The sequence below is a fragment of the Emys orbicularis genome, chromosome 4 (genome assembly GCF_028017835.1).
Source record: "Emys orbicularis isolate rEmyOrb1 chromosome 4, rEmyOrb1.hap1, whole genome shotgun sequence".
NCBI classification, from domain to species: Eukaryota; Metazoa; Chordata; order Testudines; family Emydidae; genus Emys; species Emys orbicularis.
Genome location: NC_088686.1, coordinates 32261479 through 32286393, shown reverse-complemented (window position 1 = coordinate 32286393; position 24915 = coordinate 32261479). Strand labels below are relative to the sequence as shown.

Below are 24915 nucleotides of genomic sequence, written 5' to 3'. Positions count from 1 at the left end.
TAATGGAGGTTTGAGATTGGTGACAAGAAAGAGGGAAGATGGGAAAAGGTGAAGCCAGCTACTTTATGCACATCCTTTCCTTGAGCAACCCGTCACCCCCAACCTACAAGACCCAAATCTACAGCAAGTCTGCATGTAGAACTCCGAGACAAGTCAAGGTGTTGAAGCCAATGGGCAACCCGATGCTGCAGACTCAGGCTTAATACATGTTTACTTGCCGCTGTTAGCAAAGAACCTGAAATAGAGAGCATTTCTCCAGCAGCCCAGGCATTTAGTGACTTACAATTCCTGTCGGACCCTTCTCAGCTTTGCTCTTGTGTCTGCCAGCTCAACAGCCAGGTGCTGCTTGTCCTCATTGGAGAGACGATTGGCTAGGTTTGGTGAAGAATCTGGACTAGATGTTTTCAGAGGACTTGGTGGTTGCTGAGACTGCAGATAATCTCTCTCTTGAGTGAGATCCACAATCAGCTGGAAAAGGAGAGAGGCCAGTGGCATTAACAAGAAATAACAATACATTGCACTTATAGCTCCTTTCACTCAAGCATCTCAAAGTACTTTGCAAAGGTGGGTAATTATTAGCCTACCTTACAGATGTGGAAACTCAGGCACAGAAGGTTCAGGTGATGTACCTAATGTCACACACTGAAGTCGGTGACAGAGTTGGGAACAGAACACAATTTTGATTCCCAGTCCTTTGCTGACCACTGGAATACACTACTTCCTAGTGTTTCAGATAAGGACTTTATTTTGCTTTGAGTTTTTATAAAAACTGCAACAATTTACAGGTTTAACAAATACAATCAGAGTCAAATCAATAACAGTAGGAAGAGGGGGAAGTTAAGAGATCTAGGTCGGGAGAAGAGAAGTTTCTAGCAGAGATCTGAAATAAGATTAACTGATGAGTCACAGATACAGAGAAAAGATGTCACTGGTGGCATAAGCTAGAGAGAAGGCTCTTGAGCCAACAATGGCATATATTGTGGGAGGGACAGAAAAGTATCCACTCAGAGAAGAGAATAAGAGACAAAAGCTTTAAGGCAAATTCACAAAATAAAGCATATTGTGTTTCCTGCACACACTTCTCCTTCACAGATCAATTCTCTGTAGCTCGAGTATACAATTTATGAGAGCAGCAAGGGAAGATTAAACATCACTCTAACGAATGCTAGAATTTTTAGAAATTTAATAGAGTGACAAGAGATTGAACCTTAAATGAAACATAGAGGCAATCAGTACAGAAGCAAAAGACAATAGAAAAGCAGAGCCTGTGTCTGATCCCTCCAATGAACTGTATGAGAAACAGACATCTCATTCATACTTCTGTGCACTCGTCTCTCTCATCAATAAGCCTCTTGAGATGGAAAACCATATTCCTTGAGAGAGACTCCAGTTCTTCTGGGGCCATATCTGGCAGCTCTAGCCACTGCAAGTCAAACACATTCTCCTGGTTATGAGTCACCTGCAAACAAGAACAAAATACAGTTTTTGTTTTTTTAATTTTCCCTGGTATATTTTCAAATGTTGCTTGTTGAATTGATTCATTCTGTGCAAGGATTTTCTTTCAAGTTTGCTACTTGTATAACTCAGCTGTTGGAATCAGTACAGTTCCTCTTCCAATTGTCACCAATTTTCAAGAACTGATGAGTGGGCAAACCTAGTCATAAATGTCACTTTTCAGCAAATATAGCCAGGAAATGGTGCAGAAATGCTCAGTTCAACTGCAACATCATGTAACAAAGCTTCTAGTTTTCACAAGATAGCTAGATTTAGAAAAAGTGGCTGGATAATTTTGTGCTCAAGAACACTAAGAGTACTGTACTCAACTCTCAATCTTCATGTGGGTGAGCTAGTCACTGCAAGAGTCAGGAAGGCATTGGCCCTGTATTGCACAATTAGCTAGATGCATTATTAGGGGGGTGACAAGGTTTGTCCTTCCCCTGACGCTCTGGCTATTGACCACTGTCACAGGGAGTATCTGACTTCATGGATCGGATGTGGCAGTGATCTAATCTGGTATGAAAAAAAATTTTTTTTTTTACTACGATTCTCTAAAAATTGCTTTTTTCCAAATAATGTTGCTGAAAACTGCACTAGACTGGAAAGGTTCTTTTCAAGTTGCTATGTCCACATTTAGGACTATGCATGTTTCTGCTTTTACCAGAACCATATTCTTTATGTTCCTTAGTCTTTAAATGAAATTGCTAGTCTGTGGGATCTGCTTTTAGAAAGCAGATTTTAAAATATATTAAAAGGTTATTGTCAACATCTTCTAACAGTATGTGTTCCCCAACCCCCCTAGGTTAGTTGGTTTTTCGCTTTTGCATCAGATGAAGCCAGCACATCCTGAGAGAACGTGCATTTTGTACTTGAGGCCTGTCCAGTAGAGGGTATTTACAGAAGGTTTCACCTGAACTCCCGAAAGTGGGATGATAGCTGTTGTTTGAGCAAACATTTTTTTTTTCTTTTAACGAAGCATTTAGAATCCAGGCGACATATGTCACCAAATTATACCATTTTTAAAAGACTGAAATCAAATTTTGGACCATCAATAATACTTTCAAAAGCACTTATGTGACTTAGGTGCTTAAGTCCCAATTTCAAAAGTGTCGCAGGTACTTGGGAGTCTCATTGCCTTCTAATGGGACTTAAGCTCCTAAGTGACTTTTGAAAATAAGACTAAATCACTGAAGTGCTTCTGAAAATTTTACCTGAAACCCTTTTTGTGTATCCTTATAAAACTATTTTCAGTCTGAGCTGATGTTAGACAGTTCTGACATTTATTACTGCCACTTTTTGAGAAGTGGTTAGCTCAGTTAATTTCCCAACAACCTAGTAATTTTTACCTTTTTAATTTGATTACACTTAGAGGGAAGCAGTGATTCCCAGCTCACGTAGACATACCTGTGCTAGCACTACACAAGCTAGCATGCTAAAAATAGCAGCGTAGCTGGAGTAGCAAGGGAAGGTGGCTTGGGATAGCCACCCAAGTACGTACCTAGTGCATCCGATTGGGCACATATTTGGCAGGTAGCCCAAGCTGCTACCCAGGCTATCCAGACTACACTACTATTTTTAATGTGGGTATGTCTATGCGAGCTGGGAATCATACCTCCAAGCTCAAAAATAGATATACCCATACATTCATGGAATGTATCTTTCTTTGTATGAAACACACTAGTGCTACTATGAAAGGTTAACCTGTGCTACCACATAGCAGAGTAAACAATACCATTGAACCGGCAGGAGAAGAAAAAAAGAAAGCAAGCTTCAAGTGCTGAGAACCCTACCTCCTGAATGTGTGAAACAATTGCAGCCTGGGTCTCAATATCCAGTTGTTTTATTCTTTCGATAAACTCTTCCTTTCTTTCACACTGTAAACAAACAGAAAATAAATACACACGTCACTTGAAAACAGCTATGGATCAAAACTCTACCATGGTGTTATTTTCTTTGAACATCTCTGCACAGCTAAAAGGACACTTGCAACACCAAGGGCCAGACTCTGTCACACTTACTCACATTGAGTAGCTAGTGCTTTATTCCACTATTCCAATGCTCCTTGAGGTCACTGAACTAACTGAGGAGTCAATGAACATGCGGTGTGAGTAAGGGTGACTGAGTCCTGCCAAAAGTTTTTAAACTTAAGGCTAAGTTAAATGTAAAAAAAGAAACCCAACCAAAACCCAACCTCCCTGCCACCCAAGCTAAAAATCAAGGATTGGATCCACTTGCTGGTATAAATCAGCAAAGCTCCACTGATTTCAAAGGAGCTACACCAACATATATCAGCTGAGGATCTGGCCCTAACTTTACTTTACATCATTTAAACCATTTGTTTACTTTTTGCATTTTGCTCATTTTGGGCAATGACAACAGATCAGTTGGTTTTGCTTTTGCTTCTGCCCACTTCAGCTTCATTTTTTGGTTCTTGGGCACTAATTAAATGTGTGCTTTGTATGTAAAATATTTAATGAAAAAATAAACGAGAATTTCACTTCATAGCTTTACAACTCTATTTTTATCAAATTACTTTTGTAAATCTTAAAAAACAAAAAAATACCCCACACAATGACAGTCAGTGCAAATTTGGGACCTCAAGTTGGCAGAATCTCTAGACCGAAGTAACAGAGAAGTGGAACATTTCCACAGTCTGTTTTCTGTTGATTCCATGATATACAGTGCTGATTTTGGCCCAATTCTGAGTACAACCATTCATTTCAGCGGGAGGAGGTTCAGGTCTTTAAACAGGAACTGAGACTATTCAGCCCCTTGCCGAATCAGGCCTTTCATTCTTTGTGTTAAAATGTGTTAGTAAGAATAAAGTTCCGAACAGCTACATGAAGAGAGCACTGCTCTGACATAATTGACTTGACATAGCTGGGCAGGGAGAGTGTCCTAAGGCATGACAAGAACATTAGACAGACACACAAACAAGGTCAATTATAAGCAAAGACTGGCCTGCAACATTCCTATTGTCTGTTACAACAGTTTACAGTGGAATTCCAAACACAGAGCTTTGGTGTGCAGGACACTGATTCCTTTATTTGGTTAACTGTCATGTATTTCAGGGGAATTTACCATATGTATCGGCTGTCCATTTGGTTTAACAACACAGCATAAAAACCCTCATGTGATCATACAGAGTTCCTATTTAGGACTTTCTATCTACACATATTAAAAAAAAAAAAGGTGCGGCTGAGTAGTATTTGTTAGAAGACAGTGATTAGATGTTGGTTTATCTATTCTCTTTGCACTAATGTACTCCACTATATTCCTACATATTGTAACAACAACAAAAAACAACAACCCCAGAACAAAAACAAACCAACTCCCTCTCCCCCACAACAATCCTTAGACTAAGGAGATTGTTCACACTCACATTCTCTCCTCCAGGAATTACTGTGTGCCAATGATTTGGATTGCCTAATTGTGACAGCATGTATCAAAGCACTGGTTCAAACAGTGGCAAGGCAGGTGGCAAGCTGAGGCTATAGCTTATTATGCAAAATGTGCTAATTTTTCTCCCATCTCCTTTCCCCCGGTTTTTCTGTCTCATCCATCTATTGTGTCTTACAATTCTAGACCACAAACTGTCTGGGGCAGTACAGCACTTTGCATAATGGGACCTGGATCATTGACTGGCACTTCTAGTTCTAGCACCAAAATCAGATTCAAACGACATATTAAAATATTTTGCAATTCCATAAGGCATGTTCACCTGTACAGCACAGCCCAATACCAACAACAGCATCTTCTTAATTTCATCCATACTTTTACCTACATTGAAAGAAAAGAGGCAAATCAGTCCACATGCACAACATGAGTCACGAAAAATACTTGCATAAAGTGATTATCTCAAAACGTAGAGCAAAGCCCTGTTGGATTGGAGTAATAACCTTTGATTTAACTGAGTGCTTGAATATATATTCACACACATCTAGATCTGTTTAACATGATTTCAATGTAGCAAAATGGTTGTTATAGATTAATTTAACAGATCCAGCAAAGCACTTATGCATTTGCCTGTACAGGCACCATGCTTGATCCCTTAATTCTGATGAAGTAAAAATACAAAGCAGGAGTGGGGGAGGGGTTATTTTTAAAAGGAAAAACCCCCTGAATACCCAAATTACACATTTTAAAAGTAATCACTACACAGCTTCCCCCAGAGTTAAACTCAGAATGCTGAAGAATACTAGTGCGTACTTAAATTCATTGTCTATCAAAGAGTGGTATGCTTCAGCAATGAGCTTTGTCTCTGTTCTGCATCCAAGTGTACACACTTTGAAGTGAATGCTCCATGTGCTAAGAGGGGAAAAATGGGCTGTGTAGAACGGAGAATATTCGGCTACCATATGCTCATGGATCCGGCGGGGAGAAAGGGCATAAACAGGATGCTATTGTAGGGAATCTTGCTGTGACCAAGAACCCAGCAAGTATCATTCTCATTCTTAGGTGAAGAAAAAGAGTGCTACGGAAGGGAAATTGCTCTGGCTTATTGCCAAGTTCAGATCTTGTCTCAGCAAAATTAAAATATGGCTATTACCTCCTCATTGGGGAGCAAAGAAAGTTATACACCTCTACCCCGATATAACGGTGTTCTCGGGAGCCAAAAAATCTTACCACATTATAGGTGAAACCGCGTTATATCGAACTTGCTTTGATCCACCGGAGTGCGCAGCCCCGCCCCCCGCCGGAGCACTGCTTTACCGCGTTATATCCGAATTCGTGTTATATCGGGTCGCGTTATATCGGGGTAGAGGTGTATATAGTAAAGATAAGGGATGAGGAAATCAGAAGAACCAACGGTTGAGGCATAATTGAAATTGCATGTCCAGCTGGTAAAAAACTGGAGGCAAGTTAGATTCAAAATGAAACATCCAGGAAACGCCTGACATCATATACATCATGCCGAAAAAATAGGCAATGCATAGCTTTCTCTCTCTTACCCATCTGTAAATGTATGCACTCTTCACACACTGTATAATAGTGAGATAAACATTTTCACATTCTGCACCTCTCTACTTGGGTGTTTGATTGTTCATATCTATATACAGGCAGAGGAAGGAAATTCCCTCTATTCACTGAGAAGTTTTTGTGTGTAACTGTATTAACACACCACCATGCCCTTGTAAGGCTGTGCTGTGCAGTAAGTTACATGCATCTGCAGGACTGACAGTAGAGAACTGGAGTGAAATTGATTAATCAATTATGCTAACTCAGCATTTCAGATTAACAAAGAAGGCACACTGACCTAAATTAGCAAAGGGGTGGAGTTTCAACCTGAGAATCTTGCAATGCAGACCAACCAAAGTTACTGTTAAAACAGGGGAAGAGTTCTACTGAAAGAATTATTGGGCTTTTTCCCCCCCTCCCTATTTTCTTTTAACAAAAGTGCCCCGAAGTGTCTAAATAAACCATTTTTGTTAGCTAAATTTTCCAGGACAACCTGAGGACAGAATGCTTTGTCTGTTTAAAGAAAAAACAACAATTTTAAAAGAAATAAATAGTTTTTCAAGAGTGCTTCACATAAATTCTCAGTGCCTGATATGTATAAGATCTGATTTATCAGTAGGGCTCCATAAGTAGAGCTCTAGTCTTCTAAGAAAACATATAGTTGTAAACCCTGCCAGTTCCCAGGCTATCTTACAGGTGTATTTTTATTTCCCTTCAGGCTATTTAAAACTTATTTTTCAAAAAGGGTTAACATCCTTCCTACATAAACACACAGTGTTACAGTATTCATGGCTCACTCTCTTTTGTACAACTGAATTTTTGTGTACACATAGAATCCACAGTTTTGCACAAATAAAATAATGCTACATTATTCTGAGGGATACAATCAAATGAAATGTAGTCAATACCAAAAATGAACTGAGTTAAAAGTACACCTCTACTTCAAGATAACATGAATTCGGCTATAATGCGGTAAAGCAGTGCTCGGGGGGGGGGGAGGGGGAGGGCGGGGCTGCGCACTCTGGTGGATCAAATCAAGTTCAATATAATGCAGTTTCACCTATAACGCGGTAAGATTTTTTGGCTCCCGAGGACAGCGTTATATTGAGGTAGAGGTGTAGTTTCAGACAATATTTCTGCTTCTAAGTACACTTGCCAATTCTTGTGGCTTTACAATCAAATTTTCCTAATTATTTTTTTTTCTGTGTCTCCTATTACACCATGAAAGACCCTATGTAAAACTGACTGACAATACAGGAGGATTTGTTATTAGGTGTTTTAACAACAGGAACATAAACAATTCTCCATGCTCCCACCAAATGCAGCTGAAACTTACTATATAGCAAGTGCTGTCTCAGGTGAATCAGCTGATCCTGTATGGGTGTAAAGTGAGCTTTCTCCCTGTGCTTACAAAATACTCCTTTTACAGGAATGGGGCCCTACACATTTTGAAGCCAGTGTCTGATAACTATTTGGTCCAGTCAGTCACTATTGCCCTAAGCAGATATTTAGCACTGGCCAGAAAACAAGAATTTCATTTAATAAAAAAAATGGAGGTTTTGGCATCATTCCACATCAGTTTCAGAGCAGACTCTGAGCAGGGACTTGAACCTTGGTCTCCCAGATCCCAAGTGAATGGCCTAGTCACTGGGGTTCTTCTGGGGTCATTCTCTCTGACCAGAAATTCCATTCCTGGGCCTGAGAAACCTTCCTGACAAAACTTTAATCAAAATGGACATGGTTTTGGCTTTGACATATCAGTATTTTCTGATGAAAAAAATGTGTCATTGAAAAATTCCCGCAGTTTTACAGATATTGCCCAGGCATCTCACACATCTAATAGGACAATCCTAGGACAATTTTGAAATGAACAGTTTACATTCCGGGAAGAGCAGAACATTCATCTAAATTAGAAAACTTGTTTGCTTCTGCATTATTTATTTGGCATATGCAATCAGGTCAATCCAAGCCTCAGCATTCTTATCAACAATGTTCAAGACATGAAGACCTCCAGGAAGCTGAGTAATTTTGCAGTCCTCAACAAAGTGTGTGATGATTTGTGGCTGTCCACATTAACATAGTGTTCTGTCTTTAAAATGCCACCGAAATTCTGCTGCAGCACAAATTCCATGTCTGATACGAAACTATTTGAGAAGACTCCATTGCCGTCATGGTAAATCAAACCCAGGTTGACATTGTGTGGGGTCCAAGACAGATAATTATTTGTCACTTTCTCTGCGAACCATGAAGCTTGCCCTACATCCTCTACTGTAAATCCCTCACCTGGTAAACTTATCCACAACGAGTGCCGTGAGGGCAGACGACCATATGGTGGATTAAACAAATCTTTAATTAACAGTAGAAGTGGTATATCACACAATTTCATCACAAGCTTTGCTGTGCTTTCCTCTCTGCGAACACTGGATGGAGCAATATTGCAAAGAACCAGTAATCGTGGTACAGGAGTAGATGTAAGTATGCCTGAAATAATACGCATGTTGGAATGAAGTTGTATGATGATCATCCTTGTGTGAGATGAGCGAGCCCATACTGGAGTGCAGTACTCTGCCTCTGAATAACACAGTGCCAAGACTGAAGTGTGTAACATTTGGGCGTTGGCACCCCATGTCATTCTGGCCAGTTTTCCAAGTAGGTTGTTGTGCGTTTTGATCTTAGTTGCTGACTTTGTACAATGGTCATGATATGTGAGAGTTCTATCCAAAGTGATGCCTAGATAGAGCAGGTGTGAATCATGCTTTATTCACTGACCACTGAAAACTATGTTCAGCTCTCTGCCCACTTGTGCATGATATAAATGGAAGACACTCGACACAGTCTTACTTCCACTATTAATCAGGCGACACCAATGACAATAGTCGGCCATAGCCGCCATATCTACATTCAAAACACTCTCAAGTACGTCAAAGGAGTGTGACTAATTGCTTATCTGCATTAGGAAGTTATCACTATATCCCTATGAAAAGAGGGCACCATTAAAATACTTTGTCTATTGCACTGTTGTAAAGACAGGATTGCGGAATGCCATGAATACTGTTAGTGGTTTGACGACAATAAGTGATAAGTATCGAGATATAACTATGATCATTGCACTCTAATCACTATAGAGTACCATCAAATACATACTTAACTACCTGCAAGCCTTACTACAGCTTACAGTATTAGCTCATATACAATACTTCATCAAAAATCTGTGTTTAACATTTATCAGTATGCCTACTGATATGGCAACGGAAGCAAATAACTAACTAGGATAGGTGTGATGGTACCTGTAGTTGCCCCCAATGAAACAAAGTTTTCCAAAAATAATGTGATTGATTTTAGCTAGTAAGTGTATAACCAATTAACCCAAAAGGTGTAGATGTTACTTAATCCAGTCTGGCTAGGTCTTCACTATACGCACTCTGAAGGTCATGAGGTATATTAATAGTTTTACTCTATAGGCTGCACAAATGTTTTAAAGATAATGTGTTAAAGTTTTAAGAGCCACATTTAGTTCAATTCAATGGGGAAACTGAGGAACAGAAAAGTTAAGTGGCTTATACCAGATTACAGAGCAAGTCACTGTCTGGAACTAAAACAGTATAGTACTATGTACACTTGGGATTAAAACAACACAGTGACAGACCCGGGATTTATGTACAGTATCATGTACATTTGGGATACAATATACATTGAACAAAAACAACTATTCTTTATCCCCAATTTAATAATGCTTCCTCCACAGCACACGCTCCTGCAGTGCTTTCTAAAGGGTTGATTTGCATTAACATAATGAGGTGGTGAAGCCATAAGGCACCATGCTGATAAAACTGGAGACTGAAGTCCTACATCCATAGGAAAGGCACAGCATGAGCAGTCGTAGGCAAGCGTCCCTAGGCTGCTTCACCAAAGTGTTTCAACGCTGTCCTATGTGGTTGAGAAGATAGTGCCCAGCTCAATCCAGCCCTTGGGATCTTTGCTGAGATGGCCAAGAAGAGTGCCACATTGCAATGTGGATAATGTCTACTAGGAACTGAACTGAGATGTACACACTCATATCGCGTGGGTCAACCAACGACGAACCTGGAGTGGTCTTGAACCAGCAACCAAAGAGAAGGGCTCTAAATTCAACACAATAGCATTTTCCACCTTGCTGAAAATTCCAGGGCAGCTGTTCCTATGCTAGGTCTCTAAGCCAGTGAGGCAGCCAGTGACCTGAGGATTTGCAGAAAGGCCATCTGCTCTCAACAGTGGGAAAGGGCCTTTGGGCTTTTAGGAAAAAATCCTGTGCTCTGGGATTTTTCTCTCTGTGCTGTGGGAAAACACCCCCATGGTCTCTCAGGAGAGGGAGGGTGAGAAACAGATGGCAGGATTGGGAGGGAGGGGGGAAGGAGATTAGGAGACAACAACAAAAAGGAGGATAAAGGTAAAGAGAAAATAAGAGAGATAAATGAGGGGAGGAGGAGAGGAAGCCGGAGAGAGAGATGAGAAAGAGAGAGTGCAGAAAAAATGGTAGATTCTGAGTTGATACATTTTATTTATTCACATTCCTACTCTGTATTAAATTTCCTCAGCAGAAAACAGGGAGCTGTAATGTGTTCGTGTGCAGGGGTTAACATCCAGCAGACAGTGGAACAGGTGAAACGTGGGAAAACACATCAGCACTCATTTCTTCCAGTCAGAACAGAGTCCCAACTTATATAAGCCTGAACTCTACAGTTAACATTTTAGAGACAGAGCTTTGTTATTACCAGGGAAAAACTGTACAACATATTTTACAAGCCTTTGTCTCCTTGGACAGTTATGAAACAAAATAAGGAAGGAAATCAGGCATGAAAAAAATATACCAGTGGGAGACTAAATCTTTTATGATTATAATGAAAAACATTTTCTACAGACATTTATTAGCAGGGACTTTTGGCTCACTCCCGTGCAAGGACTTAACGGCCTTTAATTTGAAAAATGTACTGAACCTGCAAAGTGTTTCCAGAGGACGGAAATGAGCTGTAGGTCTAGTAAATTAAGTCACTATTTTTAATCTTTTGGAGGAAGTGAAGCTAAAAACCCTAAAAGGCTCAGTTAAAAAAAAAAAAAGTACACGTTTCAAAATGTTCATTTCCATCAGTTTCTCAAGTATCAGTACTGTGTGTGTTAGGGTCTAAGTGAAGGTTGCCGGGCAACTGAGAAAAAGAAACGAAGTCAGTTACAGAAGTTCAGGATCATCGTGTGTGTGTGTGTGTGTGTGTGTGTGTGTGTGTGTGTGTGTGTGTGTGTGTGTGTGTGTGTGTGTGTGTGTGTGTGTGTGTGTGTGTAAAAAAGACATGCTGCAAAGAGGAAATTATGAAAGACAGCCATGGTGTATTATGTTCATTACAGCTCCCCCATTGGCGCCATGGGATATGTGGAGTTATAATGAATTGATGAGATTGTACAGTGTGAATTACCACTGGGGGGAAAAAATATTCCAGAGGAAAGAAGATGGCAACGTGTGAATGTAATGCTCTAACAACTGTATATTGTACAAAGCAGTAAAGAGAGAACCAATCCTGTATCTCTCAGCAGCACTGTCTAATGTGTCTCAGAAGTTTTCCACCGCTATGAACTCACAGATTTTTTTCAGTTCCTTACTTTTCAGCAACTAACTATTAAGTTCAACAATTCAGTTCACAGGCTTTTTTTTTTTTTAAATATTTATCCTCATCTTCATCTGAATTGAACCAGATGAAATTAGCATGGACTGGAAAAAATATTTAGAGGGCACGGGGAAGGGTTACATCTTCTAAACCCAGTGGACATGTGCCATTGCATAAGCACTGAAAACTGTAATGCCATTGTTTGAAGTGTTAAGTCCAGGAGGTGGGACTGTACTTCTAAGAACAATATAGCAGTTCCAGTGGCCTGAAACACTCACATATATACGTGGATGAGTATTTAAGGGATATAAGTATCCTCGCTTACTACCAAGATCCCCATTTTAACATATATAACGCCACTTTGGTCTACATCTTACCAAAGGCAAAGGAAAATTCACAATCTGAATTGTCAAACAGGCAATTCTGGAAGATATGTTTTAGGGAAACACAAATTGGGCTCAATACAAGAGTGACTGTCCCTTCTGGCTTTGAATTAATGACTCTATGAAGGCAGAAGGGACTCAGAAACCTTTCACAGTTTGAGCAAAACAAATCATCCCTTTATTTATTTACTTATTTTAAATTAAGCAAAATTCCAGGAATCTAAATATGAGATCTGATTTATTTCCCCTACTAATATGGCTGTCTCAACATCTCCCTTTTCCAGGAAAACACACAGACCCTTTACCAATGTTAGTTAACTCCTGATTTCCCCCTGCTCCCATCAGTACAAACCCAGATCCCACATCTACACCCTCTTCTGCCTCCTCCTCCTCACCTCTGGTGACATTTGCCCCAGTCTGGGCCCTCCCTCCATCTCCATCCCCACCCTCTTATGCCATCATTCTTAACCTCACACCCATCCTCCTCTTTCCTCCCCTTCTCTTGCTGTCTCTGGAATACCCATTCCATCTCTAAAAATAATCACATCCATCCATGACCTCTTCATATCTCGCTCCCTACAGCTCTTGGTTCTCACAGAGACCAGGATTCCTTCATCTGACATGGCCTTAGCAGCTGTACTCTCTTACGGAGGCCTCTCCTTCTTTCACACTCCCTGCCCTGGATCAGGCCCTGCTGGGGGTGTTGGGCTTCCCCTCTTCCATTCCTGTCACTTCCAACTCCTCCCTTCTCCCCCTTCCCACTCTATCTCCTCTTTTGAACAGCACTGCAGCTGACTCCTCTCCTCTCCCCCTCCATGTTGCTGCTGTTTACCATCCACCCAACTCCCCCAAACATCAGCCTTCCTCTCTGATTTCAACCCATCTCTCTCTTCTTCTCCTGACGGTCTCCCACACTCATCCTCAGTAACTTCTTCTTCCATGTTGGTGACTCCTCTGACCCCTTAGCTTCACGTTTCCTCATCCTCACTTCTTCATCGCATGTGGAGCCCAGGTTCAACTCTTCCACTCATGAAAAGGACTCAGCTTGGTCTTCATCAAGCTCTGCTCGCTCTCTCTAATCTCTCTCTTGCGGAGTTCCCCCTTTCCAACTATTGCCTGTCACCCTGCCTTATCACCTCTATGATTTCCAGTGCAGCAGTGTGGTTGATTTCTTATCTGCTTTCAGTCCTCTCTTCCTTGCATCTCTCTCTCCCCATTTTCTTCCACTGATATGGTTATTGATTCTCTCCTTGTTTCATTTTCCTCCACCCTTGAATCAGACCTCTGTCTAGGCTATGTTTAAATCTTTGAGATTCTTTCTGAATGACACCTCTAAGATACAGCCCTTCCTATCATTCCACACCGCTGAAGCGCTTTTCCCTCATCATGTTACATCTTGATTATTGCAACTGCCTACTCTCTGACCTTGGCAAATGCAATCATGCCTCATTCATATCCATTCAGAATGCTGCTGCAAAGATCATTCTTGTACCATTTCGCTTTGCATCCCTTCACTGGCTCCCTCTTTATTGTATCAAACATACCTATTGTCTCCACTGTCAAAGGCCTAGCCTCACCCTACCTATCATCTCTCACTCACTAACAAAGTGTTGACTGCCACTTCTGACTGGCCCATGATATGAGCCTCCATCGCCCACTCGTTAAATTTTCAAACAAGCACCTTCATGCTTTCTCCCAAGCTGCCGCTCATGGTTGAGAAAAGTTCCCTGTAAACATCTGCAAAACTACCTCATTATCCACCTTCAAATTCCTCTCCAAAACACTCCTTTGCTGTGATGCCTACAAAAAAACTTAACAACAGCTAGGCCACCGGTGTGCTGAAACCATTGTTTCCTTGTACTCCCCTTGACTACCTGTCTGTATCCATTTGTTACCTCTTGTCTTATATTTAAAGGTCAGTGTTTTTGTTCTGTTTTTGTACAGCACCTACCACGGTGGGGTCCATGACTAGGGCTCCTAGGTGCTATGATAATATAAATATTAAATAATAACTTCAAATTTTCCCACCAATCCCATTGCTTTCAGCCTTCAAGCTGTTCCACTTTTGCATTACCAAGCCTCTACCGCAGTGTACACTCCTGTATAATATTAGCAATAATACTTATAGTGTCCCCCTACTTGTCGTAACAAATTAATTAAAATCCACCTTCTAAAAAACTTCAAAGGGATTAAGCAAGTGAGTGGTTGTAACAGAAGAAGTTTGGAAAGTAATGAATATGGGCCAACAGTGGCCATTCTAAAGCAAGATTTTTCTACAAGAAAAATTTCAGGTGCTTGTTAGAAGTGGGGAAAGAAGGACTGATTGATTTCAGGTGGGGGAAGAGAGTTCTACACCAACCGGACTCCCACAGCAATGATCTCCTCACCAAACACAGTGGCAGGACTGTTTAATATCAAGTGGTATCTAAATGCAGATATCCATCAGGTTTGCATTCTAGGATGTTTTGAATGCAGCTTCCACTGTAAAGGGATTTGAAAACCTACCGTGGTACCTTTTTGTCAATTGCTGTTCACATCGGGCCAGGAAGACAGGCCAGTCAGCCTTTTCCTAAGATGGATCTCAAAGTTGCTCTGGGAGGGACGTTACGAGATAGGAGGAGAGGGGAGAAGGATGAGGACTGGTGACCTCTGAAGGTAGAAAGCAACACAGCTACATCTACTTCCAGAAGAACAGTGGCTCAGAGAACAGAAGTACTCGAGGGGGGGTTTTGCAGTATGTAACACACAGACTACACTGCCCATATATTAAAGGGAGACAGCAACTTCACAATCTGCCCTGGGCGCGGGGTGTTGTGTAGCTGAGCTGCCCCAGGGACAGACCAAGAACGACCCTCTGATGCACAACTCAGCTTTGACGGGAAGGAAGAAGTAATCCGAGCCTACTCTTGGCCAACAGCAGATTAACTCCCCCTTTGCTCCTGGACATCTCTGCTGCCTGGTGCATTGGATGGATGGAGTCAAGGCTCTGCCCTCACCTGTTCTCTGTGCACACAGCACACCCCCATGCCTGTTCTCCCTGTTGTACTGGGCCTGGCCATTCAGGTAGCCTCTAAGGGGGGAGGGGGGCTTGCAGACCTTACACTCTCTTTTGTGGGCATGCTGGGCAAGTGGTAATCGTAACTGCAAAGGTGCCAGGAGTACAAACTGTAGTGGTCCATGGACTGGAGGGTAGATTTATTTTCTGACTAAAAATAAAACAAAACACCTCAACACTGCTGCTAAGCACAGCAAAAAGAAACCTCATGCTGAGGCTTATTATTCTGGTGAGATGTTGGTTACACCACATCGTTCTCAATCAACGCTGGCTATCCAATTTTCCTTCTATGGTAAAACTGGTATTTCTTCCTTGGCTTTTGCAAGGAGGTTAAGGAAATGGGCATTTGGCATAAAGTCAAAACCTAACAAGAAAACCCATAATTTTAGAGACGTGCAGGCTGGGAAAGATCAATTTCAATATTCTAAACCCCAGCAATGAACTGGGAAAGTCAAACATTAGCTCAGTGGTTCCCAACTTATTTTGGTGGTATTCTCCGTGCGATGGAGTGGCAGGGCAGGGTGTCTGCCCTGGTGTCCCTTAACAAAACGCCTGGCATGATTGCTAACCATCTGTTGTCCCGTTCCCCCACCCCCATCTATTCTCTCCTTTCCCTGATCCCCTCTACTCCTCCTTTTCATTTTCTCCCTTTCTCAATGTTGTCTTGTGTATTTTTGCCTCTTCCTCCACTTTCTTGGTGGCAGTCCCTTCATCACAGCACATGCCACCACTTAGCAAATGGCTACTCAGCCAGCACTGCTCTTGGTGCAAGCATCCACAGCTGGCTCTGTGGGGCCACGCTCATGTGTGCTCTCACGACTGAGCTGAGTGCTGCAGGAGCAGAGGACAGGAACACAGCAGGACAAGAGACATTCCCATGTCAGCCTACATCACGGGCTGCACTGGAGCAGAGACCCAAGGAAGGTAGCTTCCAAGAAAACCCTTGCTGCTCTTTACCAGCTATGGGAGCACATGGGGAGTGGGTCCAGAGCCAATCTTCCACAAGAAGAAGGATGAGCCAGTGGCTAGAGTGCTAGTATAGGACTCAAGAGACAGGGTCAATTCTGTGCTCTGCCACAGACTTCCTGTGTTATCTTGGGCAAGTCACTTAGTCTTTCTGCGCCTCAGTTCCCATCTATGAAATAGAAATAATAAGCCTTCTTCATCTCACAAGGTAATGTCTGGATAAATACTCACACACAAAATTGCGAGGCACTCATATACTATGGTAATAGGGGCCACATAAGTACCTGAGATAGAAAGAATTAGCTTTTTCTCTCTTCTCCCCATCCCCCAGATTAGTCCTAGTTTGGGAAACTGCATGTACAGTATCAAAAGAAAAAAATTTATGGAACTAACAATGTTGTGTACAACTCGAAGGAAAAAACTACCCAAATTACTCACCGGAAAGAGGATCTTTGCCAATCGTTAAAACGTTTGGTAAATGCATAACGATCAGCTGCTGGAGGACCTCCTAAATGAAATGGAAAATTGTAAACAAGAGTCAGTCAAGAATCCAAATCAATTAAATCACACAAAATACACAGCTCTATTGATTCGCAAGGCTTCGGCATGCTGGCAGTTAAGGAGGTCACAAGGTGAAGTCTCACATGAGACATAAATCACTCTTTGAAGATGGCTACAGACTCTACAACTGAGATACACCAATGGTCTCTTATAATGATGGTTAACGTAGGACTTAAGGGTCTCACGATACTAATAAAAATGAATGCAAAGTGATGCCTGGGCATTGCCATCAATCACACCTTTCCTCCTGACAAGACCTTTGTTCATATAGCGCTCAACCCATAGTTGCTGCCATTTTTCTGGATTTATAGCTGCAGCATGTTGACCAAAGCTATGTAAGCCATTTTGGTATGCCTGGTTAATTCAAATAATTCATCAAATTATTTCATGGGTCTGGACATTTTAAGGATGGATTGGGGGGAGGAGAGGAGGAAAGAAAGTTATTAAAGTGATCTCTTGCACTGCTGTGAGAAATTGGACTGAAAAGCTGTAATTCTTTAGGTACAGGAGAGCTGACACCCTGCCTAAATACTAATTTTTCCCATCATGGGTCTTGGGCAAGTGTAATTTTAATTTTGGGGTGTGTGGGGAAATCCCCACAGTAGATGGAGAACAGGAGGTCACGTTACTTTGGCAGGTTCCATTTTTCAAAAACTGTCAGCTGTTTGAAGCTGAGCTGGGCCTTGAAGTGCCAGAATGGGTCCTGAGGAGATGGATTGGCAGACAGAGGGCAGGTGCAGTGGTCAAAGGTGCATGGTAAGTACACCACAGAGATGACATTCATGGGATAAATTGCAGAACCATGTGATTCATGAATATTTTGTGACCTAGTATGAAGGTAATTTGCACTCATTTGGGACGACACCATTATTTCTGTCGTTTTCCCCTCCCCCGAATAAAAAGATGGTCTTGTGTTTCATGCACTGGACTGGGACTCAGGAGATCCAGATTCTCTACCCATCTCCCCCTAACCTTTGGTAAGTGCCTTAACCTGCCTGTCTCAATTTCCCATCTTACCTCAGATGATGCTGCGAAGATAAATTCATTAGTGTCTCAGATATTATGGGAATCAGAGCCATAGCAAAGACTATAAATAAAGCACACAGTGTGTGTGTGTGTGTGTCTCTCTCTCTATATATATACACACACACACATACACACACACACACATTTCTAGAAAGAGTTACCAATTCATCCAAACACCCCCCCCCCCCTTAAACTACTGGATTGTTATTTCTGCACTTTGAGAACCATCACAAAAGGAAAACTGAATCTGAATGGGTAAGGAAATCATTCACTGATCTAGCAGTGTCTAGGGAGGAATTGGAAGGGATTTTTAAAACCATTTTGGGTGCAATATGTTTCATCTTTTCTCTGCTCTCAATTTAAATAAACAACACATGCTTAAAGCAATGGTTAGTTTGCATAAAGAAGAAATGTGTTAATACCACAGCTGATACCTTTGGTGATGTTAGGAAACAAGAATTTAACCAAACACTACATTGCATCAAGATTTATGACTTAGACTGACTGTTTGCTGAGTCATTATCCAAATGCTGTACGGTACACATATTTTCAAGACATGCTAAACAAAAGTTTGTTTCCACTTGTTGCCAACAGGTGCAAAACACATTAGATTTCACAGCACATGGCCGGAATATGATACTCTGCTAATCAGTTCCATAATGCATTGTCTTCTTTGGCAGATGCAAATTCTGACAATTCTGTTAATGAACATGTCTCTTACTACTGAGTTCCTTGGCAAAGGAAAATTTTGTTTCAATCATCCAGCGCATGGAGCGGCACTGAGGCAGGAATGCATAAAGAATTCTTGTTGTCTTTGTCTAATCATCAGATCTCTTGCTATTTAACCAACAGAGACAAAAGGCACAGGGGCTAAACATTATGTAGTTAGCATTCCCACACACTCCTCCAGCAAATTATTATTTGATTACATCACCCAGTATTTCAATGACTAGCTTCCCTTCTAGTTGTGTGATTTTATTCTCTGTGAGGTAGCATGCAAGAATCTTTGTTTAGTTGTTACTAACATAAGAAATGGGCCCAAACTGTGAACATCACATCAAACCATGATTTTCTAATTCAGATTAAAAGATTCCATCTGATGCAAGAGATTGTACCTACTTTTCTCTGACCTGGTTTTAAGCTAAAGAACAATTATCTTTACCTGTGCTATTAGCATCATCTTAGATATTAATAATAGTAATATTCTTATATAGTAAATAGTAAGGCTCTTATATGGAGCTTTTCATCAGTAGATCTGAGGAGGTTGGTATCATTATCCACCTTTTACATATGAGGAAACTGAGGCACAGAAGTGAAATGACTTACCCGAGTCACACAACCGGCCAATTACAGAGCTGGGAATAGAAGCAGAGTCCCAGTCCAATACTCTATCCATTAGGCCACCCTGCCTCCCTCTAACAAGATCACAGTATTCTTAAAATCCTGAGTGTGCATCAATATTTCTTTTATTTGTTTAGTTTTGGCATTTCCTCTCAGCTTGGACAACGAAAATCCATCCAGCCAGTTTTACTTTCAGATCCTCAATGCTGCATTATTTGAGTTGCATACACTGATGGAAAATGTTTGTTTAAAGGCAGCTGTTTTCTATTGGAATTGTAAAAATTACAAACATTTCTATTAGCCGAGGGTTTTGAAGTCATCAGGATTTATAAAATATGAAGCAATTTTGAGCTTTGAGCGCACTCACATGTGACTCTAAAAATGAGCTGGAATGTTTACTGTCCCAGTGATTTGCAAATCAACTACAAGTAAGACTCCTCCCACCCCCCCCCCACCCCCCAAATGAAAGCTCTTCAAATTCAACCTGGGCTCCAACAATGGAGCTGTATTCTTTATGGCTCGTGAATCACCAGTATTAAAAAATAAATAAATAAATAAATAAAAAATAAATTAATGGAGATATCCCATCTCCTAGAACTGGAAGGGACCTTGAAAGGTCATCGAGTCCAGCCCCCTGCCTTCACTAGCAGGACCAAGTACTGATTTTGTCCCAGATCCCTAAGTGGCCCCCTCAAGGATTGAACTCACAACCCTGGGTTTAGCAGGCCAATGCTCAAACCACTGAGCTATCCCTCCCCCCCAAAAAGATTTTATGGGCCAAATTCTATTTCCAGTGTTACAAGCCCACAGTCTTCCAATTATTACAACAGGAGTAAATGAACAGGAGTACATGAAAACGAAATCTGGCCCTACAACTGGAATTTAGTTGACAATAAGCAAATGGTAAACAGAGTGCAACTTATTTCTAAAGGTGTAGTAAGCACTTGTATTAGGCTATGTCTACACTTATGGCAGCGTGTAGTGCACAGACATTGCCGTAGCATGGATATACAGAGCAGTGTAGATGGTGATGCGCTGCTTAAGTGAGTACAGACTTGCTAGAACTTTAGGGTATATTCTCTACACAGTTCTCTACACGTCCAAGCAGTGTAATGTTCCGCTGCCTACCAACTATCAGAGCCATTCATCTCCACGTGTAGCTATACATCTCAGTGTGGACGCAGCCTGCTTTCCAGTGCCGCATGTAACTACATGTACATGTACACGCCACCGCAAGTGTAGACAAAGCCTTAGACAACAAGGAGGTTGTAATACTTGTTAAATGCTTGGAGCTGGATATGGATTTTGAAACAGAGGAGTCTGAAAGAAATTGTAAGTCTCCTCCCCCTCCCCTCCCCCCAAGACATTACACTGTGTATGGTAGCCAATGTGAGAGGAGAGTCACTAAAAAGAACAGCAGAATAAAGAAACTACACTGTCCAGAAAGGTTGGTGTTCTTCAGAGCACCAGGGAGGGCTGGTATACAATAAATCCTCCTTTCTCCTAGGAGAGATCCAGTTAACGATTTTAACAGCCAAACTAACCCTTGATTAAAACAATAAAGGTAAGAACAACAACATATGGTACCAATCTCCCTTAACTATAAGCTATTAGAACAATTAATGGTAATGCTGTCAGCTTTACACCTGAGGCCATTAACCAACCAAGTGGCCATCAACTGCAAGTCATAAATCATTTCACAGAGATTACGGTTTCCATGTTACTTCGTAATGAAATTTCCATGAAAAAAATAATTTTGATACAGGAAGTGACACTTATGGGATCCTATTCAAACAGCTCATTACTCAGTTTTCAATGCGAACGGGGTGATATCGGAAACCAGCCTCTCCCAAGATCAGAACATCAGAAGGCTGGATGTATTTTCTGAAATCTAGGACCCTTTTATGGTATTGGCAGGTGCCATATTGAACTTCAAAGAACAAGGCTGTCCTATAGCTAGCAGAACCAAGCCCTATCCCCCGCAGTGAAACACCCCAAACTTTAAGGATGTTTAGCTTCAGATCCAAACTGCAGCTTGGGTCTATTTCTATTAATTGGTAAAGCACCCACAAATCATAAGAGTGGATTAAGAATCATGAGCTGTTTCTAAAATAATAAATTTTGTTGGCTTCTTGTTATTTGCCTTCTGTTTTCTGAGCCTTCAGCGTCCTTTCACGTCATGTTTTAAGCTCTTCTCCGCAACAACTAGGAACGAAAAACTCACTTTTAAAAAATGAAAGTTGAGATTCTCCTGCAGTTCTTTGATTGCAGCAGCTGGGTATTTAAGATAAACAGAAAATAGCACAAGACTCGCAAGAGCCGGCAACAAGGCATTACTAGGAGTCTGAGTCATGAGGTCCCCCTTTACTTCATTCTCTTTGGCTGATAAAAGTGCTCTAATTTATTCCTGAGGAGTTGCTGAAAACTCTAGTTTTCTTTTTTACTAACCCAAGATTACTCTCAGGATATTTGCTTGTCTGTCGTTATAGGCAGATGGGATGTAAGAGCATTTCCCATTCTTAGTCTGCATGGTCATATGTTAATATTTTATTCAGCAACAGGTTAGTTAGATAGATCCTCTGAAGTTTAGAAGGGAACATTCTTGAGCAGCACAACCCTATTCCAGGTTAGACTCTTAAAAATACCTGTGAATCAGCAGTGCGAGAAACGGCTCAATCAGTCTGCAGTTTCTAACAGCTCCCGCGCTGATGGCTCCAAGGAGCTCAGGGCTGGAGGGTAGGCTAGACTTCTGTCCCCTCAGCAGTGAGGGAGAAAGCTGATTCAGACTGGTTCCTAACTGGCATCTCTGTATTAGGAAAGCAAGGTTGCTGGAAAAGGTAGTTTCTCGTGGCAGCCATAGTAACTCCAGAGTGAGGAGCAAGTGGTTTCAGGGAAGCAGCTCTGAAGTTTATAACAAAGCCCATGACTTTGTGACCCCAGCTCTAAACAAAGCATGCTAGGAAGTATGTAAAACCGGCCTTTCCACAGCTGAGAGAGACCTGGAAGGCTGCAGGTTGTGCCAATGAGTCTCTCTTGGGGAAATAAAAACAACTTCCTTTTGTTTGCTTGTATAATCCTTTGCTTTATAATGGCATACCCCTCTGATGAGTGTCTGAACCAATCAAACTGTGGATGCATTTTTGTCTTTTAAGTGAACTGAAATAAAGTCCTGAGCAGGACTATTTTTCTGTTTACCAGTTCCAAAGTTGGGCTTTGGGGTTTTCTGCTTGTCTGGTCTGGGAAACAGAACTTAAAATGCCCACTTAACCGGAGATGGGCCAACCCCAGAACCCCAAAGACGTGTCTCTGGATTGGGGGTGGGAAAGAAGACTTCTGTTGCAAGTAGGATCTAAAACCTTAAGAGGCTCATTTTAAGGCTATGGGGCAGCTGAAATCTCACAAGAACAGCCTGAAAGATTTAGGTGACATGGAAATTCAAACCCCAAACTGAACCTCAGCCCTGATTCAGCCTCAAACCAGAATCCCGGCCTAATCAGGATCCAAACACTACCTCCTCAGCCCAGCTGTACCGTCCATTTACATGTTTTTCGAAGGCTACTACATGATTTACACGGAACTTCTCTCTGCAACACAGTACAGTGTTAATGTACATTCACCATTAGCTTCTCCTGTAGATTTAAATTAACCTTTCCCTAAATCCTAAAAAAACATGTAGGCACTAAATAAATTATCTAAAATTTGCAGTCTCTTGGCCATTGTAATTCAATGCCCAAGCCAGGTAAGTCCACTTAAGAATACTATTTAACTAGAAAATGCTAATTGCCCAGATGACTGAAAGCCAAATGGCCCTTTCCTACTTACTCATAATTACCACAAGAAATATCATCACCAGCTTTATCTTCACCACAAAGACATCACTACTGACCCAGAGCGGCTAGTCTAAATTTCAACATAAACTCAGGCCCCATAGAGTGGATGGGGCTAACAGAAATATTAAGGCTTGTCATGAGTTTCTTTGAGTTCTTAATTGTACATTATGATCAAAGTTTCACCCCCCCCCCCTATACCTATGACCTTAATACGTGTACCAGAAAAATAAAACTATGAGCCTGATCCTGGAAATATCACGTGGAATGGGACTACTCACTGTAGTAAGCACCACACGCTGGGGAAGCTCCTCAGCTGGTATAAATTGTCAGAGCTTCATTGATGTCAGTAGACATCTGACAATTTATACCAGTTGAAGCTCAGTCCCCACAACAGTAAGTGTTGGCAGTTCTGGATCATGATAGGAACTGATGGTTTCATTCATTATACCTGGCTATCACAGAATCCAGGGGTACACATGGGATGAAAATTGCACTGACTAGAGGGATAGGCCCCAAGTCAAAGAGGTGATTGGATTCAAGGTATTTTTGGTTCAGAGCAATTTCTAATTTGCTAGAGAACATACAGGAAAATAGGCTTTTCTTCAAAACTAATTTAATTATATTAAATCTAAGATAAATTTAAATGTTTTCAATTTTGTTTTTATACATCAGTGAAAACAGTTATTTTTAAAGTAGTAACATAATCTGTTGCTTGCAGACTGCAGAAACAAAAACCAGGAAGGAAATTTGATGTTCAGTGCCCCAGCTGGGATAAAGGTTAAAAACTGACAAGTAAATTGGATTTTAAAAATTATTTCAGTTTTAATGAGCCCGGGGGTTATTAGTTACATGAGTAAATACATTAAACATACAATGTTGTAAACCAAAGTGACAGTGCCCCTTTAAAGGTTAGACAAGGTAAAACAAGTTGTTGCTGGGAAATTTCAGTGCAATTAAATACAAACAGATCTATCAAAAATCTCTACGTATATAACTTACAATTTGCACATACCTAAGCACAGTTCTTGTACAACTAGGAGGTACTTGTTCCCCAGGTAACACATTATATACATGACAAATTATTTGATTAAGAACTTTGCTTACTTCTGCAACAATTTTATTTATTATTTGATGGACAACAGGATTAGAAGTGTTTCAAGGGCGATTTTTGAAAACCAGCAACTTAGAAAGAACAATTCCAAAACCCCATCAAGTGGAAACTAAAAGCCAATAAAATAGCTGTTGCTTCATCCGTTGAGAATAATCAGCCCTGACAATCATAGGCTGGAATTTCAGCAGGAGGGCAAAGTGAAGGAATCATATCTCATCGTAACTATACAATGCGTATGTGGGATCCACATAACTGCAGTAGCAGCCAAAGGAGAGAAAAATAAACTCAACATAGGTGCAGCATGAGCAATGTTCTATTAAAAAGTTTAATAGGGTCATGGCAGCATACAGAGGGTTATTCTTAGACAACTGGCACTATAAAAAGAGAACCTCCATAAAGCCATCTTCCACCAATCCAGTGACACATTACTGGTCAGATACCATCACTAATGATCAGTGTTATGATTGTTATGTGTGTTACGGGAGCACAGAGGTCCCAGTCAGAAGCGAAGTCCTAACATGCTACATGCTGTACTAACACATTACAAAATAAC

At 41.1% G+C, this 24915-nt stretch overlaps 1 protein-coding gene across 1 annotated transcript in view; it reads right to left on the bottom strand.

Annotated features, from left to right (window-relative positions):
- CCDC88C (coiled-coil domain containing 88C) overlaps positions 1-24915 on the bottom strand; it is a 126949-nt gene that overhangs the window by 55717 nt on the left and 46317 nt on the right. Inside the window, exons 4-8 of the mRNA XM_065402640.1 lie at positions 16932-17001; positions 5219-5277; positions 3288-3371; positions 1319-1459; positions 284-468 (exon numbers count right to left, since the gene is read on the bottom strand). Of these exons, the coding sequence (XP_065258712.1) occupies positions 284-468; positions 1319-1459; positions 3288-3371; positions 5219-5277; positions 16932-17001 (539 nt within the window). The remainder of the gene's footprint in view (positions 1-283; positions 469-1318; positions 1460-3287; positions 3372-5218; positions 5278-16931; positions 17002-24915) is intronic.